This window comes from Anoplophora glabripennis, unplaced genomic scaffold, assembly GCF_000390285.2.
Source record: "Anoplophora glabripennis isolate ALB-LARVAE unplaced genomic scaffold, Agla_2.0 scaffold9, whole genome shotgun sequence".
NCBI classification, from domain to species: domain Eukaryota; kingdom Metazoa; phylum Arthropoda; class Insecta; order Coleoptera; family Cerambycidae; genus Anoplophora; species Anoplophora glabripennis.
In genome coordinates, this window is record NW_019416258.1 from 77,891 (window position 1) to 101,599 (window position 23,709).

A 23,709-nucleotide genomic window follows, 5' to 3' on the forward strand; every position below is an offset into this window, starting at 1 on the left:
CTTCAATCCAATAATTATATCCAACATTTTGGAAAAGATCCTAAAATATCAAATTAACGAATATTTTGAATCAAACAACTTATTTCACTCCTGTCAATTTGGCTTTCGCAATAAAAGGTCCACCTCACTAGCAATAAACAACTTGATGCACTCAGTTGACTTTGAGAATAGAGACCTTACTAATGATACGTATGACCTTACTAAGGCTTTTGACTGTGTGAGCCACAACATTTTAATACAAAAACTTTCGGACTATAAGTTTGATCCAAATAGTATCTCCCTTATTAAATCATACCTGAGTGACAGATCTCAATTTGCCTCTTTTAATAGAAATAAATCTTCATGCTTAACTATGAATCACGGAGTCCCACAAGGATCTATCCTTGGGCCTGTACTGTTTCTCATTTATATAAACGATCTGACAGCATTTCCCATGTTTATCCTCTTCGCGGATGATATAAGGATCCTAAACAGTGCAGATCAGGCCAGTGTCCTTCGTAATAATGTTCAAACAACACAGGATAACATTAAGCCGTGGTTTTTGGCAAATAAGATGTATCTCAAGACAAACTCAGTCTATTTTGTTTACTTTGCGTTATGTGCATGCTATCTAAAGAGATGTTCGCTAAAAATATTGCTGTCAGTATATTATGGTTTTTTTCACACATCTGTGCTGTGATAAAATTTTTAAATTACAACGCAAATGTATTCGCATAAGCAACAATTTACGAAATATACTGAAATACATATGATTTTAAGTGATTTTGATAAATTAAATGTAGAATAAACTTAGATTATTTACGTATGAAGATTAAAATTAAACAGTGATTGAACAATAAGTCACAAGAAATGCTAAAAAGTTATATTATATAAAATGAAATATCATATTGATTTAAAAAAAAGATGGAATTAAATTATTAAATTATTAGTATTATTAGAATTACTTATTAAATAATCATTTGGAAAATTAAATTAAAAAAAAAATATATTGTTATTATATGTAAGAACGTTGTAAATTATAAATATGTTTGTATGGTAACGAGGTTTTGAATGGAAAATTTAAATATAAAAAGAAAGGAAGAGAAGGTGGTGAAAAAAGATGTCAAGATAGTTTTTTCTGACAGAACGTTGATATTTGGAAGAGAAAAGAAAGAATAATCAGCAAATCAGTCTGTATTATTACAAAATACTTCGTTGGATGAAATTTAGAAGTTGATTTATCATTGTATTCAGGATTTGGCAGTTATAATATTGCAGAAAGAAATTTGAATTTAAATAGAATGTGAATCCGAGTGTAGGATTAGTATAATACAAGTGGAGTCTAATATCTACAAGGACATAAAAAAAGGTGTTGGACAGACAATCAGTAAGTGAATAAGTTTTGTTGTGTACGTCAAAGTAGAATAACATTATAGTCAAACGAACGTCGAATTTTAGCTACTAAAGAATTGTTTTGGACAGTTAGAGTAGGTGTAAATATAAGATATAGAAAAAGCAAATGTAAATAATGAATAAATTTTGGTTAAAAAAAAATTTTTTTATAGTTAAAAAAAATTATAGTCCATGCTATGATTTAGAAACCAAATTTTATTGATATATAGTCAGTCAGAAACATTTAACTTAATTTTCCAAGAAACATTTTTATAATTATTGGTGATTCATTTTATGTGTTGTAATAAAAAATATTGATAATATACTGTAGATAATTTTGTTGAAAGCATTTGATTTTTTTTTATGAAATTTTGAACCGCTCCTGAGGGAAGAGATTTATTGTTTCAATTATTAGAAGTTTTTTTTTAAGAATAATAATCAAGTCACTTAAAGTTATAAGATAAAAAAAAAAAATAAAATAAAATAAATAAATGAAAGTTCCCAAATAAACAAAAATCAATTGAAGTAAAGGACTTGATAAATAATCAAATTATATTCTGTTATTGCTTTTATTATTGTAATTGAAAAGATTACAAATAATTAAGTTTTGTTAAATCCTAATATCATAATAGTTATGATAAATGGCGCCCAACGTGGGGCTCTTTAAAAATATAGAGCTCTTTTAGAATAAAATAGGTGTTGAATATAAATATATTTTTTTCTCTCAATTAAAAGTAAATAATGGATTTACGAAGTGGGAAAGTACGTGAAGAAGAAAGCAGTTCAGAAGAAGTAGAATGTTCTGAAGACAGAAGTACAGCCAATGGAATTGAAGGAAAGGGGGAACAGTCAACAATGTTTCAAGAAAGAAATAATGACATTTCTTGTATTATGGAAACATTGCGAAATATGGAAAAAATACAAAAAATAGAAAGACAAAAAGAATTTGAAGAACAAAGAAAATTGCAAGAAGAAAGAGATAGAAAACAAAGAGAACAAATGAAGGCAGATATCACAGACAATATTTCAAAGGTTATAGAAATAGTAGAGACAAAATTTGAAGAAATTAGAAAAGAGTTTAAAAGTGAACAGAAGAAATTCCAACAAGAAATTGAAATGAATTTAAATAAGATGAATGAAAAACAAGAAGAATGGATAAAAGAAACGAAAAGAAATAAAGAAGAATGTATCAAGAAAATACAAGAAAATGTTAATGTATGCAATAATATAGAAGAGAAGATACAAGAACGAGATAATGTTATTGTTCAAGAAATTGAAAGGATTGATAAGCAAATAAAGAACAATCAAGAGAAAATTAATAAGATGGAAAAAAATTTAAATAAAATAAGCCCAGAAGAAAGAAATGAAGAACAAAAGAGACAATGGTTACGAGTAAAGTATAGTTTAAAAAAGGAGAAAGAAAATATAATTTTAGCTAATGTGGAGTATGTAGGAAAGAGTAAATGTAGGAGAATTAATGTAAATGATATAAGTTATAATGAAAATGAATATAATAATGAAATAAATAATGATAATTATAATGAATTGTTGAATGATGAAGAATTTATAAATGATATAAATAAAATAATTATTAATTGTGATAATAAATATGAATATAGGGTTAGAAATATTTTACGAAAGCATGAAAAGTTAATACAAAAGGAGACAAGTAAAGCTAATAATTATGTTCTTAAAATAGAAGTAAAAGATGTACAAAATTTTAAAGCAAAGACTTATCCAATACCATACCGATATAAAAATCAAGTTAGAGATGAAATTCAACAGTTATTAAATAAAAAAGGAATTAATAGTTATGAGTTAATTGAACCAAATACAGGAAAATTTCGAGGAATTTTTAATATATTACATTTATATAAATTTCATATTTAATACAAGTAAAAAAAAATCGAAAACAAAAACACAGTTTGTTTGAAAATTTTTATATAATAGATATAAAAATTTTAACACTTCTAATATATCTTGGAATGTCTCGTGTACATTAAGGAAAATATCCATATGTTTCGTCAACATTGTATAATCCATGATTATCCTACTAGAAACAGGTACAATATAAACCCTTTCCTCTTAGACTAAGTAGAACTAGAGACAGTTCTAATTAGGTACCATAGAAAATATAGTACTAACGTAGAATTAAATGTCCCTAATATTGCCAATAAACCGCGAAACAGCGCCACGTAACGTTTTGGAAGCTTACTACTACTTAGCTCCTAATAAGTAGGCAACACTTTATACTTTGTGAACTGATACAGCGCCATCTATCGTATGCAAACAACTTCTCACTTATATCCTCTATATATTTTAAAAATTTTAAAAGTAAACCCTTATACAAATAGGAATAGTCAAGTGTCAATACTTTTGAGAACAGATTATTTAGTTAAACAGAAAATGTCGCGAAAAACTAATATTCAGTACTTTTCTAATACACTTCTGCTTTGATAACGAAACTAGAGGTTTCAGAAACGTCATAGTGTTATTGTGATGTGTATTTGTTTTTCCAATGCGTAACCAGACTTATACATGCAGATGTATGTCTCTGGCATCTCACTATTAGGCAAAAGTTTTCAGTATTGACACTTGACTGTCCCTATCGGTACTAGGGTTTATTTTTCCAGTTTTTTTTTCTTCACACTATGGCAAAATATCCAAATTATAACAAATATTTATAATGCCACAAATAAATACAGACAGTTTCTTATTTATTATTTTATTATATTATAGTATTTTTCAAATTTTGATATTTGCCAACATACTTAGTAAATGGTTTTGATAAGGAAATAAAACATTTTTTAATCACTTTAAGTTTATTTTGTATCTACAAGAAATCCTAATTGATTTATACAGAATGTTGTTAAGCATGTACTATTAAAACAATTTCTAGTTATGTATTTAATTGTAAGTAAAAACGACAACAATTTAATTCACTTGCTTCATAATCTTGATAAGTTGGCAAGTAAGCTGTAAAAATATAAAAATTATGCATGAACCGTTATAATAATCTCACTTTCCGGAGAGTATAACCGAATATTTGTACAATATTGGGTTAAATTCAATAGTTCATATAGTTTAGAACTTTCAAACCATAGAAAACTTAATACTCGTATTAACACTATATTTCTGTCTCAAACTGAATAAAGAAAGCAATTCACCACCATTAAAAATTTTGTAAGCATCTAAGTATCAAAGGTTTAATAAAATATTAGTTGGAGTTTACCATCATACACATAATTATTTTTATCTATATTTAACTTAAATAATATGTAATTACATGCACATTTTATGTGGACTGTTTCTAATCGATTAATATAAGTAACATGAGTATGAGTGTTCCACATAATGATTGTAAAGATATCGGTTTGGTTATTAATAAAACTATATAGCTTAAAACTTACCATCATATTCCCAGTACAATATAATAACAAATAGAAAACTCTTAAGCACTAAATAATTATAAACACAATTCTTGCAATACTATAATTTACAATTTTCAGAGGATAACCAAAGAAACCAAAGATAACGAAAGTCAAACTTCAAATACGTGCAAAGTCCAAACTGCATTACCAACCAACCCAAAATGACAGGGTTAGCATTATCTGCGCCATCTTTTATTTTGGAAGCTAACTAACATGTGATGCCGCCATGACAGTTTCATTATTCATATGTTAGATTTCATTCTACGTTAGTACTATATTTTCTATGTTAGGTACTATTGCGTGCGCTTTTTAAATATGCTATCTGAAGCAGTTTGTGTGTTTTAACACATACGAGATATTTCGACGTATTACGAGATTTTCGAGGTATATTGATGTAATTGGAGGTGTCCCGAAGTTTATGTATTTCCAAAGATTTCTAAGTTTTTTAAGAACAACTCCTTGCAAGCTTACTAGTAAATAAAAGTGGTATTTACGCGTAAAATATTTTGTCTAAGTTAGATTCTGAAGAGGGGATTAAATATGCAGTGTTGCCTGTGTTAAACAGACCTTTAACTTTTTATATGAAGAAAAGTTCACACAATTAAAATTCATCCTTGTATAATCCCAATATTATTTGGTGCAAAAGATAGTTGAACTTGAAAGAGAAACACTTTGTACGTATGGAAAAATTGTGTTTTACAGTAACTTCCAGTAGTCTTCTGGCAGAAAAATGTGTCTTTATGTTTATGATATGTGGGGGCTCATTTCTTAAATATTTTCATTAATTTATACAAAAAAACATCTGTGGTAAAATAAGTAGGGCGTAGCAAACATAATTCTGTTGAATATGATATAAATAGCATAAAACAAGAATATTGATCCATGGAAAATGTATGTCTATATTCTGAATTCAATATCTTCTCTTTGATATAATTAAATCAAATGCCAATCATTAAGGATAAGGAAGAATAATGTTAATGTAGTAGGTGGTCCTGCAATGAAATTTGAATCTGTTTAAGCTACTTCATAGACTTACTTCAAGTGTATAAAAAAAATGCAAATCATTCTCGCTTTGTTATAAAATCAAAACGAGGTAATTGTAAAATAGATTTACACCACAAACAATTCAAAGATAACATCCTTACTTCACAGCTGTGGATGTTAAATATTTTCAAAAGATAAAGTCAATGTTTTATGGTTTCGGCAATGATGTTTCCGTAAAATATTTGCGAATACAGACACGTATACAGCTATTACACCAAACAAACGCATTAAACATGATGGATACGTCATATTTCACAGTTGATTGACGTTCGCTTTGCAATAAATTTCTATAAGCATTGTTTAATCTTCGCTTCATTATGCCATTGTCTCATAATTTAAGCTGCAGACAAAACAGGTTAAAAATAGTATTGTATTGTTAACTGACTCACATATTTTACATAGAACATGCAGGTTACTGTACCACAGGTATTTTGGTGAATGAAAAATTAGATTTTCCTGTTTGTCCCGAGTATTTTTCTTTGTACCACCGAAGCGGCACCCACACAACTCCTAAAAAATGTTTTCGCTATAATCATTAAGAAGAATGAAACTGAAAATTTAACTAATAAGGTTCAAGCAGGTCCATGTTAATTATGGTGCATCTGCTTTATTATTCTTCCATTTTGGTTTGTTGTTATCTTGACTTGTATATTGATAAGAAATTGATTTGTATCTTGTTATTCAAGTCATTAATTTCATTTAATAGTTTGTTACTAAAGCCTGTAGCTATTTAAGCAGTAGGTACAATTCTAGCTGTAAGTCCATTCATTCTATTTTTAGTTTCCAATATTATGAAGCTTGAATAATGTTGTGGTTTTAGTTTGTAAGCATTTTATCAGAAGATGTAAATATAAAAATAACCTACTTTAACTTCTAAAGATGAAAGCAAAATCTATAGGAAATTTCAAAAAACGTGTGTCCTGAGCTGTGGAGAGATTTCGTATCCAAAAATCATATCATGGATCTGCTTTTGCTTCATTCAAAATGTTCATGACACAGACTGTAAGTTTGACTACGAAGACATACATCATTGTTTTTAATGAAAATGTTTTGGTCAATGGGATATAACTTCTATAATGCAAATAAAATTTAAAAAAATATGTTGTCTTTCTTCATGTGATCTAACACTCTGTAGAAGTCTGATTGCACATTGAACTGATTCAAAATTACGACCAGCGCTAACAAACTGCAGAACCATATGATAAGGATTATAAGTCTTTCGTAAAAAATGGAAGTATTAACGTTTGTTTTTACTTTGTTACAAAAGGTATCAAGATAATTCAAATAAATTCAAGCAATTTTCTCCTAACACATCAAATAAAGTTCTTCGATACCAAAACTCTAAGTATTCAAAAGATATCTAACCCAGACAAGGTTCCTAACTGCTGATATTAGGAGAAACAGTTGCTCTATGCTCCAACTAGCATTGAATGCTACCAAAAATTGTTAATTGAATTAATGAATATTAATAAAACAAAGTTATTTATAAAAAGTTGTATAAAAAAGTAATATGTAATTAAAATCTTTGTAAACTTCAACTTCACTAAACGTTCGGCTAATAGTTGACATAAGATTACTTTTCAATTTAGAAGCTACACATTTATTGAAGTTAATGGAAATCAACCAGTTTTAACTCCAATGGGCAATTCGTGAAAAATCAAGTAATAGTTCATAAAAAGATGCTATAATTTTTCTGTCATCGACATAAAGAGAACGTTTGAAAACTAACTTGGCAGGTACATGACATCAGATGTATAAATCAGGTGCAATAGATTCCCAAGGAACACCACTTATAACACTTCAATTTGGAAGGCTTGGAATTTACTTTAACCCTGTATTTACTGTACGTGAAATTTTACAGCTTTTTAAGCTTCAGCCTCAAAGATACTTTATGGAAAGTCAGAACAATCAATAACATCAATGGGTTCATTTCTTTCAACCGAGATTGAGACATTCAGCCTGAGAAGTAGACCTACCAAAAAGAAAGCCATGCTGTTGATCCGGTGCGATTTTTTAAAGATTAGTTATTATTTAAATTTACCCGAAATAAATCAGAACAAATGGTAAAAATGGCCATCGTCACTCTTATTTAATTCCAATTGTTTGGAAAAATGCTTTGAAAAAATATACCAGGCGTAAACATCCTGTATCGACTTTTTTGCTTATTTTTGAATGAAAAATATCACTCGAATCATGGTATATATTTTTCTAAATATCTTGTAAAAAATATATCAAATTACTTTAAGAAAAAATACCTATAGGAAATAAGTTGAAGCCATCATCAATTGATATAACCGCTTATACCGTGTCTCATAATTAGTGTCCAATAATTTACCACTTGATTCTATTGCCAAAAATAAGAATATTTTTTCAAATAAATATTGGTCGAGAAATGCTTCCTAAGGCAGCTACGCCCCCATAAATGGGGCCTCAAAAAATTCGTTTTTTTTATATTTCCTAAATGGGTTGAAGGAAAATTATGAATTTTGACATCGTGGACGCTCATTAAAAGTTGATCATCATAAAATTTTTCAAAAATTTTGATCAGGTACGTCTCAATTGGGGGAGTCGTTTATTTCTTTCGATAAAATGCTCCAGAAAAACGGATTTATGTGCTTAGAAAAGCACACTTTGGAAAATGTTAACATATTTAATTTTTCTCGANCGCTTATACCGTGTCTCATAATTAGTGTCCAATAATTTACCACTTGATTCTATTGCCAAAAATAAGAATATTTTTTCAAATAAATATTGGTCGAGAAATGCTTCCTAAGGCAGCTACGCCCCCATAAATGGGGCCTCAAAAAATTCGTTTTTTTTATATTTCCTAAATGGGTTGAAGGAAAATTATGAATTTTGACATCGTGGACGCTCATTAAAAGTTGATCATCATAAAATTTTTCAAAAATTTTGATCAGGTACGTCTCAATTGAGGGAGTCGTTTATTTCTTTCGATAAAATGCTCCAGAAAAACGGATTTATGTGCTTAGAAAAGCACACTTTGGAAAATGTTAACATATTTAATTTTTCTCGAAAAGGGATTCCTTTTTCGATATGAAACAACATTACCATTTTTAATAGAAAATTCAGATCTAATCTATCAAATTTTACTGTTTAAATTTGAAAATAGCAACATTTTCTAAGAACTTTTCACGTTGCTTATTACATATCAAAATTCATAATGGCACGTGTAGCCATTTTAGCTATTCAAGAAATTTTTTTTTAATTTTACTATTGTATGTAATGAAATTCTTAGATCCGTTTTTCTCGGAAATGGAGCATTTTATTGAAAGAAACAAAGAGTACCTTTTTTGTAGAGGAAATGAGGGTCTATCATATGTTGGCATCTGAATTTGAAAATTTCGACAAGCAAAAAAATTGGGGCAAATTTTTGGCGACCCCCCCCCCCAATTGAGACGCTCCTGACTAAAATTTTTGAAAAATTTTATGATGAACTATTTCGACTTTTAATGAGCATTCACGATGTCAAAATTCATAATTTTTCTCCAACCCAATTCGGAAATATTTAAAAAAAATGAATTTTTTGAGTCCCCATTTAGGGGGGCGTAGCTCCTTTAGAAAGCATTTCTCGACTCATGTTTATATGAAAAGATACTCTTATTTTTTGGCAATATAATCAAGTGGTAAATTATTGGACACTAATTATGAGACACCCTGTATAGTATCTAATTTTTTTTGTAAGCAGTTAAAGCTTAAATCCAAACTAGAACTTTCTTTGTGGTAATAAGGAGTATACATTTATATATTTCTATATATTTCCAACATAAGGTCTGTTCCAATAGGAGTCAGGAATTGGTTTCGAACCGTTCGAAATGTGCATCCAACTAATTCTTGCGATATATTCACTGAAGACATATTTAGAACTTAACTGGCCAAACATTTCGAACGGTTCGGAACCAATCCTTGACTCTTGCTGGAACAGACCTATAATCATCGGTATTTGCAAACTGCAGTGAAGATTTTTCAAATTCTTTCTATGTCGAAATCAATATAGAGATACAATACAAGACCTGTACTTATATTTATACAACTAGCGACATCTAGGGTTTTTAAATGAATGATCTACTCAGTTTGCGTGTAACTGAAGGTTTCTCGCCTAAAACTGAATGTTAGTCGTGAAGGTACCCCACAGATGTCGTTGGTTTTATGACCACAATTTAAAATCTAGAAATCTGATCCCTTTTCTAAATGAGTATATATTGTATGTGTATCCCAGTTTATTCAGTCAACGTAAATCAACTCTATTTTCTTTAGATAAATGCTTATGAAATCAAATAATCTATATTTATCAACTTACTACGCATGGCTTTATTAACTTTCTTGTGATGTATCTGTTTCTTGGCTATTAATTTTTAAGTTTATATAAACGTTAGGTTTTTTAAATCAATAACAATTTCAGGTTTTGAAAATTAATTCATATTTCGTAGGTATTTACTAACTTTTTTTAGTTTTCCAGTGGAACATAGAATTGTCATCGGTTATCAACAATAACTGTAATTAATTGCTAACATTTTAACATGAATAGCAACTGAAATATCGACTAGAAAATAGTTATTACATGTTCAAGTCATACATTAAAATTGTAGGTTACCTTTAAGGAGATAATCAACAGTAAAAGAGAATTTTTGATCAGACCCTTGCAACTTAATTATTGCTAATTGTTGTTAATGCGCGTATAATTAGTTTTCTTGTAATCTAGCAGCAGTAATTAATAAATTATTGGAGTAAGAATCCTGCTGTATGTAATTAGTATTTCAGATAATAGCTTGCTTTATATTAGCTTTAATATTTCAGATTTAAACTTTAGGATATAAGCAGCTTCCTTATTTTGCTAGGCCATACTTGTTCTATGTTTCAGAAGGAGCAAAATGAAATTGGTGAGTGATTCACAATTTTTTTAACAGTAGTAGAACACTAGATCTCGATAAAAAAGGACTATGTCAAAAAAAGTAGTTAAGGAAATTTATAATAAAATTCAGAAATATGTTTTTAGGTATTTTGCATGACTGTCTAAAATCTATCTATCTACAAAATTGACATAAAACCTTACAAAAGGACCATTATCTTTTATGCCACAAGTTTTGCTTAGCTAAAAATTTCACACAGAAAACAAACGAACAAAAAAATACTTGTTACTATTATAGGTTTATTACGCATTTCGATAAGTAGTTTTGACAATCTGTCCGTCATAATGTGTAGAAATCAATTTGGCTCTATAATACAAATATTTATTTACACCTTCGACAATACGACAAATAGTAATATAATTTATACAGGGTGATCCATTAACGGTACGGAGGGGCTGTATATAGGGAAATAGACGTGCTACCCCACACAACACTGAGGATGTACTGAGGATAACTTTTCAGGATATATAGGATATCCTCGGATAGGTACACGATCACCTTAGGATGTACCAGGGACATCCAAATGGAACAGCCTGGGCTTTGCTTTTGACGTCCTGAGGACATCCGCCTGGCTATATACAGGACACTGTCAGGTTATCAGTGGATCAAATGAGGACAACCTAGGCTTTACTGTTGTTGTCCTCAGGACATCAGCCGGGCTATAATCAGGTTATCAGTGGATCAAATGAGGACAACGTAGGCTTTACTGTTGATGTCCTCAGGACATTAGCTGGGCTATGTACAGCACATTTTTAGTACTTCTTGGGCTAAAAAAAAATTACAGGGTGGTATCTAATATTTTTTATTCAAAAAAAAATATTGACATACAAAAAAATGTATAGGAAAATCTGATAATTTATCTTTGAATACTACTGGAATAAAAATTAACAATACAATATTTTGGATCTGTTGATTAGATTCGTCATAAATACGTTAAGGGTAGTTTTAAAATTCTCTTTTCAGGAGATTTAAAGACATTTTAACATTTTTCTGCAAGAAGTATTCCATCGTTGATACATGTATGTATTTTTTAAACATTTTACTCACCCACTTTCGAAAATCTGACGAGAAAATTCTGTAACATAGCCACCGGCAGATATTTTTCTGTTTAAGACTACATACAAATTTTCAGAAACATCTCCAAATTATTTAGATATACATATTAATGGTTCATATTATTCATAAAACAGGCGTTTGAGGCATTTTTTTAAACTGGAACAAATAAGACCTAAAGTACTTCATGAGAATAAAATATAAACTTTAACAGCACTTATTTTTAAACTGAGTTCTTGAATAAAAAAATAAAATTAAACTGAATTTTTTTATTCATTGCACATTATAAATATAAACTTAAAAAGCAAATTTCACATGTACTTATATATTTAATCAACTCTTTCTATGATACATATAACCAACTTTTTTATTACAGAATATAAACAAAGTTATTACACCACTAAGTTATTATTTGTATTATATGTATAACTATTCCTTATGTGATTTTTATAGTCTCTCATTTGCATGCCGTGGCATGTTTTAATGCTCTCTCCATTATCTTTTTCTGGGCAATTTTTTGTGTAATGTCCTTGTGAAATTCCAGCTATAAATTTGTAGAAAAGGTATGTTAATAATACATTACATTGTAGACAAGTGACAAAACAAAAATTTTCATTAAATACGTTTAACAAAACTATTCTAATTTCATGACCTATGCATTATAATCTGTTGATATCAAATTTAAGCTATTCTACTAGATAATACGTAATTCTGCCTACGATTTATAATGTAATCCTTACAACTCACAATGTTGGTACAAATATTACAGACAGAGAACTATAATAAATTAATTAAATTTATGGGTTGCAATCCTTTGTCAGAACACCTATATTCAACACATTCAGAACTAAAAATTATAGATTTGAACATATTATGTAGATTTGTTGATACCACATATACACATATCTATTACAAATGGTGATAAAAGCTATACTAATTTTTGAATGGTATTAGGCTCTATATAAAAAATATTTGAAAACATGTTTTTTTTAATGCGTTCTTTAGGCATTATATAATTATTGCATGATACAAACAGTAAGAACAAAATTAGTTAATACATTCTATGATATTAATACCTTAAAACCAAAGGTAGTTTAAATACTTACTTCTACCAGCAGGTGGTTGATGCACGTCACTTAACTATTTTAACAAGCTTTAAATTTCACTTTCCACTTTTCAAATTAATAANTAATCAACTCTTTCTATGATACATATAACCAACTTTTTTATTACAGAATATAAACAAAGTTATTACACCACTAAGTTATTATTTGTATTATATGTATAACTATTCCTTATGTGATTTTTATAGTCTCTCATTTGCATGCCGTGGCATGTTTTAATGCTCTCTCCATTATCTTTTTCTGGGCAATTTTTTGTGTAATGTCCTTGTGAAATTCCAGCTATAAATTTGTAGAAAAGGTATGTTAATAATACATTTACATTGTAGACAAGTGACAAAACAAAAATTTTCATTAAATACATTTAACAAAACTATTCTAATTTCATGACCTACGCATTATAATCTGTTGATATCAAATTTAAGCTATTCTAATAGATAATACGTAATTCTGCCTACGATTTATAATATGTAATCCTTATAACTCACAATGTTGGTACAAATATTACAGACAGAGAACTATAATAAATTAATTACATTTATGGGTTACAATCCTTTGTCAAAACACCTATATTCAACACATTCAGAACTAAAAATTATAGATTTGAACATATTATGTAGATTTGTTGATACCACATATACACATATCTATTACAAATGGTGATAAAAACTATACTAATTTTTGAATGGTATTAGGCTCTATATAAAAAATATTTGAAAACATGTTTTTTTAATGCGTTCTTTAGGCATTATATAATTATTGCATGATACAAACAGTAAGAACAAAATTAGTTAATACATTCTATGATATTAATACCTTAAAACCAAAGGTAGTTTAAATACTTACTTCTACCAGCAGGTGGTTGATGCACGTCACTTAACTATTTTAACAAGCTTTAAATTTCACTTTCCACTTTTCAAATTAATAAAAACGTCATTGAGTCACGCACTTATAAAACAAAGAAACGCAGAAAATGGCGAGATACGGGTCATACGTCATGCACCATGCACTGTGCCAAGCCAAGAACCATCCCAGGATGGGATCACTCTAGAATTTGCCTAGGATATCCCAAAATTGGAGATTGTTCGGCTTTTAATATCTTCATAGAATATTTTCCAGGACATCCTGTCTGGATTTACCTAGGATATCCCCAACTAGGATGTTGATAGGATCTACTTGTCTTATTTAAATATCATGAGGATATCCTGAGGACTCAGATCCCCGATTAGGATATATATAGGACTAAATGAGGATATCCCAGGGACGTCATGTGCTGTGTGGGACGATTATGGGGTAAAAGATGTATTAACGAATACGGCCAAAGAATTTGATTTAAAATATTTTCAAGTTTGTAACTTCATCGCTAGGGGGTGCAACTGCTGTAGTATTACAGAGAATTGTCGTTTTTTCGAAATTTTGCTTACCTATATAACCTAAATTAAAAATACGGCTTGGACTATGTCAATGTTTTTTAGACAACTAAATAAAGGAGGATGTTCTAGCACAACTTCACTATTTTAGTAGTAACTTGAAAACAAAAAAAGATATCGACTTCCGGTTTGTGTATTTGTTTTCCTTAACAAACGGTTTATCAAGCCAAAAAACCCTATACCGTTGCATTTATTTATGGCGTGATTAAAAAAAAATTAAATGCATATTTAAGCTGAAAAAAAATTTTTTCAAATCATTATTTAAAATAATTTTTTATTAACATCATAGTGATAATTTTTTAATTTGCTGTAAGCCTTCTACTAAAAATTGAAAGTAACGCGGCCCATTCAGATGTACAGGCAGAAAATGCGGCCCAATTAAACGATCGCCATATACTCCTGTCCATACATTGACACCCAACCTCCTATGAAAGCTAAACCGACGAGTAGTGTGCGGGTTTTCATCTGACCAAATGTGACTATTATGGCTGCAAAGAAATTAGCTCTGTTTCACTTTAAATAAAATTTAATATTGAAATTACAAAACCCCAAGAGTTCAAATAATTTAAATTTCATTTCATAACCATTTCAATTTCATTACAGAAATAATGACATAAAAAACCAACACTCACTAGATAAATTATAAAGAGAGGGTGAAATGTATGTNAATTTTTTCAAATCATTATTTAACCCCCTTTTCAGGCTGTTACTGACCGGCTGTCGTCAGCCGGCTACGATATGAACAAAGCGACCTAGATGCAATGTTGCCATAGTTATATATTTTCGCACATATAAAGACAATAAATAAACGATTTGCTCACGTCAGCCGATAATAATTTAAAATGCTATAAATTATTTTTTTATAATTATGCAATCAACATATTAAATTGTTATTGTTGCCCAGCAAGAACCTCGAACCTCGAGGTTTTGGCATGACTTGCCAAAAATAATTTTTTATTAACATCATAGTGATAATTTTTTAATTTCCTGTAAGCCTTCTACTAAAAATTGAAAGTAACGCGGCCCATTCAGATGTACAGGTAGAAAATGCGGCCCAATTAAACGATCGCCATATACTCCTGCCCATACATTGACACCGAATCTCCTCTGAAAGCTAAACCGACGAGTAGTGTGCGGGTTTTCATCTGACCAAATGTGACTATTATGGCTGCAAAGAAATTAGCTCTGTTTCACTTTAAATAAAATTTAATATTGAAGTTACAAAACCCCAAGAGTTCAAATAATTTAAATTTCATTTCATAACCATTTCAATTTCATTACAGAAATAATGACATAAAAAACCAACACTCACTAGATAAATTATAAAGAGAGGGTGAAATGTATGTAGTATTTAAATATTGACTGTAAGTAATAGAAGATAAAAATACAATCGGACGGAGACAAATAAACAACTCGGTACGTGTTTCCGACCTAGGCTAACCTGTGTCGAGGTCAATAACCTTCTAATTTGCACGTGTACTTTAGTCTAGGAGCCAGACAGAGTTCCGTTGCCAACCAGAGTGCCACGGCTGCAAACAACTTATTCTAAAGTATTTTGACCTCCTGAATCCAAAAAACTTGGTCGCAAAGCCTGAAAGTGGTCAGTTTAATTGTTATCAACAAATTAAATGTTTAAATGGCTGTAAAAAGTTTATTTTTATAGCTAGTACACGGAACCTGATCTGGCTCCTAGACTAATACGAACTGTAGTAGGATCGTATTCCATGCAAAGTAGAGCAAAAAGTTGTCGGTCTTTTATCAAAGGAAAATCGTGTCATCAAATTGAATGTAATGAATAGGGATGATTGTTTTCGAATGTACGGTTATTACAATTTATCATTTTTAATATTATTAACGTTTTCACGTTTTATAATTTATTATGTTAAATAATACACAGTTTTAGTATTTCAATTTATTATTCAATATGCAGTTGCGTATAACCAAAGTTTACATAATAAATGTAAACTTTAGTGTAAATCTAAACTTTGGTGTAACCTAGGTAGGCACTTATTGTTTTTGAGAAAGCAATACTTATGTTTTTTACCTGTTTAAAATGCCAGCACGAGTAAAACAGCATTCATCCGTCCAGAGCACTTTGTTAATAAAGTTCTGCTGCACTTAGGAACCAATTGCAAAATTCAAGACGATTGGGGAAATCAGCTGCTTCTAAAGCTTGAACTTTTTGAAAATGTGTTATGTTAACTCCTTTGCGGGAAAAATGCGGGAGATATGGAGGGTGGTAGATTTGAATAAACGCTTTAAATTGTTAGGTAATGGTTTTGTAACCGTGTGTAGTGTATTTTGTATATTCGGGTATTTAGTGTGCCGACTTTTTTTATTTGATAAAATACAGTGTGCCTACAAACCTCTGCTTTATTTATTTTCTTTTAACGAAAGTTGACTTCGAGAAGTCAGGCTTGTTAAAACATTTTGCACTAAGTTAATACAATTATTAAAATTAGTTATAATAAAATGCAGCATGATCCTTTATTTACTTGCATTTTATTGGTTTCGTACATATGTATCCGTATACTAAAGCGGATTAATTAAATGTGAACCACAGATTATGATGTGAACTTGGCAACGCTGTTCGCTTCAGCTGACGATTTGTTCGTGACATTACGTTACAAAATTTTCCGAGCATCCGGGCATCTGGCAGGGCCGCCTTCTTAGTGGGAGTTATGGGTTGATTTCCTTCATTTTTAAAAGTCGAGTAAACATTTTTTTTTCCGATTTTCTGTCTTTATTAAGTCTTCCGAATACGTGATTAAAATTAATGACATTATGACTGAATCACTCTGTATAAGCGAAATTTCGAAAAAAGATAATTTTCCCTAGTATTATAGCAGTTGCGGCCAAATTGCTTTCTACAAATTATGAAATTTTTAATAATAAATTCATAACATTTAATAATCCAAATTCATAAAAAAAAATACTAATTAATATAATGTATTTTTTATTATTGGAAATTAAGGAGAATAGTTAACAAATTTAACATTAGAACAACTAATATTTTATGGACTTTTTTTCAACGACATGTATTTGTACCACATTTAAAAAAAAACATAAAACACACCACAGAAATGAGACAACCTCCAAGACGAAGAGGAAGAGGGGGCTATACTTGAAAAAACGCCGACAAAAACCCATTATCCATCGACATTGCCAGCGCCGACGCCAGGGATCGAACCCGGACCAGAATAGGAAATCTGGCCGAGAAACGCTTGCTACCGCATGCTCGACAGACTAATCTACCGCGGTAACTTTGTTAAAACAATTATCATTATATTGAAAAGAAATGAAAAACAAATTGAAGCTGTCAAAACAAATTAAAAACGAAACGTTCTCAGTTCCGCAAACGAAAATAAGTTTTATTTCATTTGGTTTTGTTTCAATGTGAGATTATTTGTTGGACAAAATATTTTCATAAAAATATCCCTTGGCCAATTCTATCATTAATTTTTCTCACAGCTGGCAAAATACCCAAATAAATAGAGACAAAAATGTACCTAAGTGCAAAGTAGTTTTCTAAAATTAAACATATATTTAATAATACATACTTTTTATTTTTTTTTGTCTCACTTTGCAGCATGCGGATCTTCTGGGGTTTCTTAATACAGAAATGGTAGCATTGAAAATTGCAGGATTCTACCCCCTAAGAGGAAACAAATACAAACACTTGCACACGATATCAGCAACTTATTTTCTGAGTATTACAATATTATATATTATTCTTGCTTGCATACACAGCTTTCTGAATTTAACCAATATAACTGAACTTTCTGAAACCGTTACGTTCCTTATGACGATACTGGCGTACTTGGGCAAGATACTGAATTTGTTTTTCTACAGAAAGAATCTAATCAAACTGGAAGATATGTTGCAGAATCCAATACTTACCAAACTCGAGACAGAAGAAGAAGAAAATATATTGAAACGTAACTTCAGATACTCTAGACTCTTCACAAATATTTTTAAAGCAAAGTCAGCCACAGCTGCTTCAGTTCACGCTGTGTATCCATTGCTTGGAGACTATGGTTCTAAAAATTTCTTGTTTTTGCTTTGGTTTCCCTTTGATCCAAAGGACTACTACATTCCAGTGTATTTTTTTGAAATGACTTTGCTTTTAAGTTCTACTTGGTTTGATATCACGATGGACACTTTGAATATATTGATGATGGACCTCTGCGCGACGCAATTTGAAATACTCAAGAAGAGGTTAATACGCATTGGAACTAGTTTTACTGGAGATGAAGCAATAGACGACAAACTGAGGCTACGAAAGTTAAGAAAATATATTATTCATCACAACTATATATACAGGTTTGTTTAAGTTATTTGCAAGTATTTTCTTAAACGTGTAATAAATTTTAGTTCAAAAAATAGATTTATTCCATTGCATTATGTACTGTAAAATAGATATTGCTGTAATATTCCAAGTCTCAAAGTTTCCAATCGGAACCACAAAGCCGTCTTCCAATTCCGTTCCCCAAAGGAAATGATCACATTTGTTTAGGTCCGATGATCGCGTTGTGGAATTATGGAGGCAATTATTTCTCCGCCTTATCTTTTTATTTGGAAACTGCGTATTTACAAAATCTCTCACAATAATACTAAAATAAGATTGTGCTCTATTATGCCTAAACCAAAATTGCAAACTGAGATCCAGTGGTAGAGCCTTTTGCAATAAAGTGGAAGTCTTTTGAAGGAATTCCAAACAACTTTCGCCATTTAAGCGAATTGATTTTACAGGGCTAATTAATCTATCAATAATACACCACCAAACGTATATTTTAAACTCACGATGAAAATGTCAAGGAGTTATTGGTTGGAATTATGAAGATTAGTAGTTTCTATGGCGGGTGAAACAAGTTTCATCTATGAGCAGAATTTTTTGAGAAAGTTAATGTCTTGTTTAACAAAAAACTGACAGTTTTATACTTCATTCTCCGCAAAATAAATTTGTCATCTTGAACTCTGTTTAAATTGTTCTATTCTTGACGAAAACATTCCTGTTTCTCGAGCCCTTCTTTCAATGTTGCAAAATGTTTCTTGATGTGGAACGACGCAATTAGGAAATATCCTCTTATTCCACACTTCTCAATTTCCTTCGCAGTAACCCAACACTAACAACATATCAATTTGTTCACTACATGAAAATTTTCCAGTCATTTTTCTAACAACAAGATAATAATTTTAATATTGAAACAAGATAACGTGCCTAAACCTGTTGTAAAGGGATATCGATGCTACCGTAATTTTAATTCGGAATGTTTTAACCGTGATGCTGACAGTATAGATTGGAATCAAATTTATAATACTAATTCTTTTATTGGTAAAAGTAAAATGTTCCAATGAATCTATCATGAGCCTTTTCGACAGACATGTTCCATTAAAGAAGTGTACATTTAAATCTTCTAAAAGAAGAGAACCATGGTTTACTGATACCTTATGCGAAATTAGAAAACTTAAAAATAAGGCTTGGCTAAGATTTAAAAAAGGAAAAATGCTACACATAGAACATTTTTTTGTGACATTCGTAATTATTACGGCAATGGTCAAAATTAAAATCGTGGGGCGTTCTAAGTGATAGACTAAATGAAAATCTTCCTGACGAGATCTGTAATGCTACTCTCATTAATAATTATTTCATTTACTCTACACCAAGATTACATCTCTTACCTTTATAATTCTAAATATAAGAGCAATTTATATTTTACATACAGACCTTCAGATATTAATAAAATTCAAGATCTTATTATGAAACAAAAATCTCATATAATGGGTTCAGATGGTATTTCTGGTAAAATGCTTCAGTCGTCGGTTAAATGGGTATCGGCGCCACTTACACACATAATAAATTTTTCATTAGAGTTTGGTCAGTTACCGGAACAATGGAAAGTTGCTTGTATTAGGCCATTACCAAAAAAGAAAAATCCAAAACAGTTGAAAGATCTGCGTCCAATCAGTATGCTCTCTGTTCCTCTCAAGATTGCTGAATCAGCTATTTTTAATCAATTGTTTGAATATTGTGTTGTGTAAAATTCAATAATTCCTATAAATCGATCAGGATTTCAAAAGGGGATTAGTTCTTCAACATTATTGGCTAATGTAACCACCTTTGTTTAACATGAGAATTCCTTTGAATTGTAAATTAAATATGTACGCTGACGATTTACAACTCCTTTATAGTTTTAAGCCTTCTAATTTAAATATTGCCACAGCAGTTATTAATAATGAGTTACAATTAATCCATGACTGGACCATAAAATAGTTAATCCTAATAAAAGCCAAAACATTCTATTTGGAACATCAACTCAATTGCGAGGCCTGGATAACTTTACTGTTTTAATTAACAATGAAAATATTCCTACAGCCACTGTTGTTAAAAATCTTGGCCTGACTTTTGATTCATCGTTAACTTTTTCGAATCATGTAACCGTTATCTGTAAGAAAGCTTTATTATTATTAAAACAGTTGCAATGCTTTAAAAAGTATCTAAATCCTCAGACCAAAATTTTACTTACTGAATCTTTAGTCTTATCTCATTTGAATTATGCTGATGTTGTATATGGCCCCTGCCTTTCTCAAGAAAATAAACACCGTTTGCAAAAAATAGAGAATTGTTGCGTTCGTTTTATTGCGATTTAGTCACATAGCTGCATATTTACGCTCCTTCAATTTGTTGAGCATGTCTAAGAGGAGACTTACTCATTTTGCCAGTTTTATACTCAACATTTTAAAGAGTAACAAACCTACATAATGTATGTGATAAAATAAAATGGAGATCTGAAACACATACTAAAAATTTGAGATCACTGAGTAGCAAAGCGTGTATTTCTTCCTATAAAACTGAAAAATTTTAAAATTCATTTCCGTATTTAACTCCCTATGTTATTAATAACTTACCCCTCCAGTATCACAATTTGTCAGTGACAACCGTTAAACATATATTAAAAAATAATATACTTTTTTCTGATTTGGTACTCTTTGATGAACGTAGGTTTTAACAATTGCATTTAATTGCGTTTTGTGTTCATTCTTGTACTTTTTAATGCTCTGTTTATTGTATTTATTTGTTTTTAATCTGCTCTCTGTCACTGTAGGTGTTGTAAATCAACTTCGTTGATACACTTTCCTTTTGTAAAAAACGTTGTTTATACTTCTTTTTTGCAATAATTATAACGTAATTAGTGATTGCCAATTTTTAACTGACAAATTCATAACCACGACACATGGGTACTTTCACTGTTAATTTTAAGGTGATTCTAACTGACAGTTCTAAAATACCTTACTTCTAATAGCATACAAATTTTTTTCATACACTTTTTAATAGAGNATTATTATTATAACGTAATTAGTGATTGCCAATTTTTAACTGACAAATTCATAACCACGACACATGGGTACTTTCACTGTTAATTTTAAGGTGATTCTAACTGACAGTTCTAAAATACCTTACTTCTAATAGCATACAAATTTTTTTCATACACTTTTTAATAGAGTATGATACATCCCTGTATTCTGATCCGCTGAAGATGATGGAGCCATCAGAAATGCTCCCTCACGTCAGGATTTTTCCCTAACCTCAAAAAAATAACTCAAAATCAGTGAAAATCTCGATTTTTTTGTTAATTTTTTAAGTTAAAGTACATGTTAATAGGGTCAAAATAAAAACTTTTTATTCCTGCACTGTTTTCTCTAAAATGCCTCCTTGTGGAGTTCCATTTTTAAACAGTTTTAGGCATTATAAAATTCCTATAAATCCTCAAGAATTCATTTTAGAGAAAAAGTGCAATATTAAAAATTTGTTATTTGTCATACTTTTATATATTTTATTTTCGAAACTTATCAACACTATTACTTAATTTACATTTTCCTTTTTTATATCTGTAAACCTCATCAATCGCTGTATGAATCTTCTCAATAAGTTGGTCCGGTCCTTGCAATTAGGCTTTCCCATTGAATAGGTAAATGTCCTCACATGTCCCCACATGAAAAAAGTTTAACGGGTTGAGATCCGGGGATCGCGCTGGCCAAGTAATGGGACCACCACGACCTATCCATCGATTTGGAGTCCAATTCTCAGTGTTACTCTTATTCTTCACATTGTAAGTTGCGCTTCCATGATTATACAATGCGAATCACGATTTATCCAAAAAGCTTTGGAAATACCTATATGTGTCACTAAAAACAGAATCAACGATTGTAGTGTCCAGGTAGTTCCAGACAATTTTAATTCACAATGTTTATTTATTCAGCATTATTAAGATCTTCATTGTGCTCTTATTATCGCGGTTTATTATTTACATGAGTCTTCAAGATTGTTTATACGTACAGCAAGCAAAACACGATTAATGAAAATATTCTTTTAATTTATGGAAAGCAAGAGAAAATGATTACAAGCCTCCCTTGTATGCAGAACGCTTTTGGTAGGCATGTGCCAAATGCTCCTGCCTTTACCGCGTTAGTTCAAGAGGAGAGCAAAATTGGAAATTTGGTACCGAATAGTAGAAGAGATTTAGGTCGCTGAAGTCCACATCAAATTTTAGTAGTCTAGGAACGGTATTTAATTATTGTGGGAGAAGGCAAACCATTCAACGAGTACTTGGAGTATCAATATCAACAATGTGACACATATTACACAAGGCTAAAATGTGTTCCTATAGTGTATTGTACAGAATGTACCAGTACAAGCATTTACTAATTAAGTAATTTTCGAAGTGAATTTTTTATACTTTGTCAGTATGGATTAGTTATACATCCCATTTTTTTAATGAATTATGAACCATCCTGCATGTAGGTAGCTTTAACTTTGCAGTGAATACGTTCCTTATATCTGCTTCATATTTTAGAAGATCCTCTTGCTATATATACATTCTACGATTTCATTTTCAGTTGTTCCGAATTAGTACGAGATACATATTCAATTGGAGAATTCTGTCAAGTCGGCTGTAGTGTTATGGTAGTTTGCTTTGGTCTGTTTAAGCTGTTAATTGTAAGTACAAAGTGTAGATGTAAAAAGATGTAGATACAATATATATATATAAACCAGTGATGTATTTGGGATTGCAGTCAATAGTGCTAAGGGCTAATGTAATAAGAACACTCTGTGTTGTTGTCAAGCTTTCGGAAATGTTTATTTCCTTTCTCAAGACATCTATAAGAAATGACAAAAATGCTTAGAATAATAAGTTATAAAAGCTTATTATATACTTACAAACGTGAGATTATCCTATAAAAACCATCAAAAACGAAGTATACAAGAACATTGTTAAAATTTTTAATTAAAAGTAATTGTAACTATAGTCAAACATTCTATTATAAACAA

The 23,709-nt window shown here is 30.2% G+C and overlaps 1 protein-coding gene across 1 annotated transcript in view; it reads left to right on the forward strand.

The window, feature by feature from the left end:
* The window catches only part of LOC108909614 (odorant receptor 94a-like), an 86,648-nt gene that overhangs the window by 61,264 nt on the left and 1,675 nt on the right, over nt 1-23,709 (forward strand). Inside the window, exons 2-3 of the mRNA XM_018714004.1 lie at nt 17,968-18,701; nt 23,277-23,376. Of these exons, the coding sequence (XP_018569520.1) occupies nt 18,001-18,701; nt 23,277-23,376 (801 nt within the window). The 5' untranslated portion in view covers nt 17,968-18,000. The remainder of the gene's footprint in view (nt 1-17,967; nt 18,702-23,276; nt 23,377-23,709) is intronic.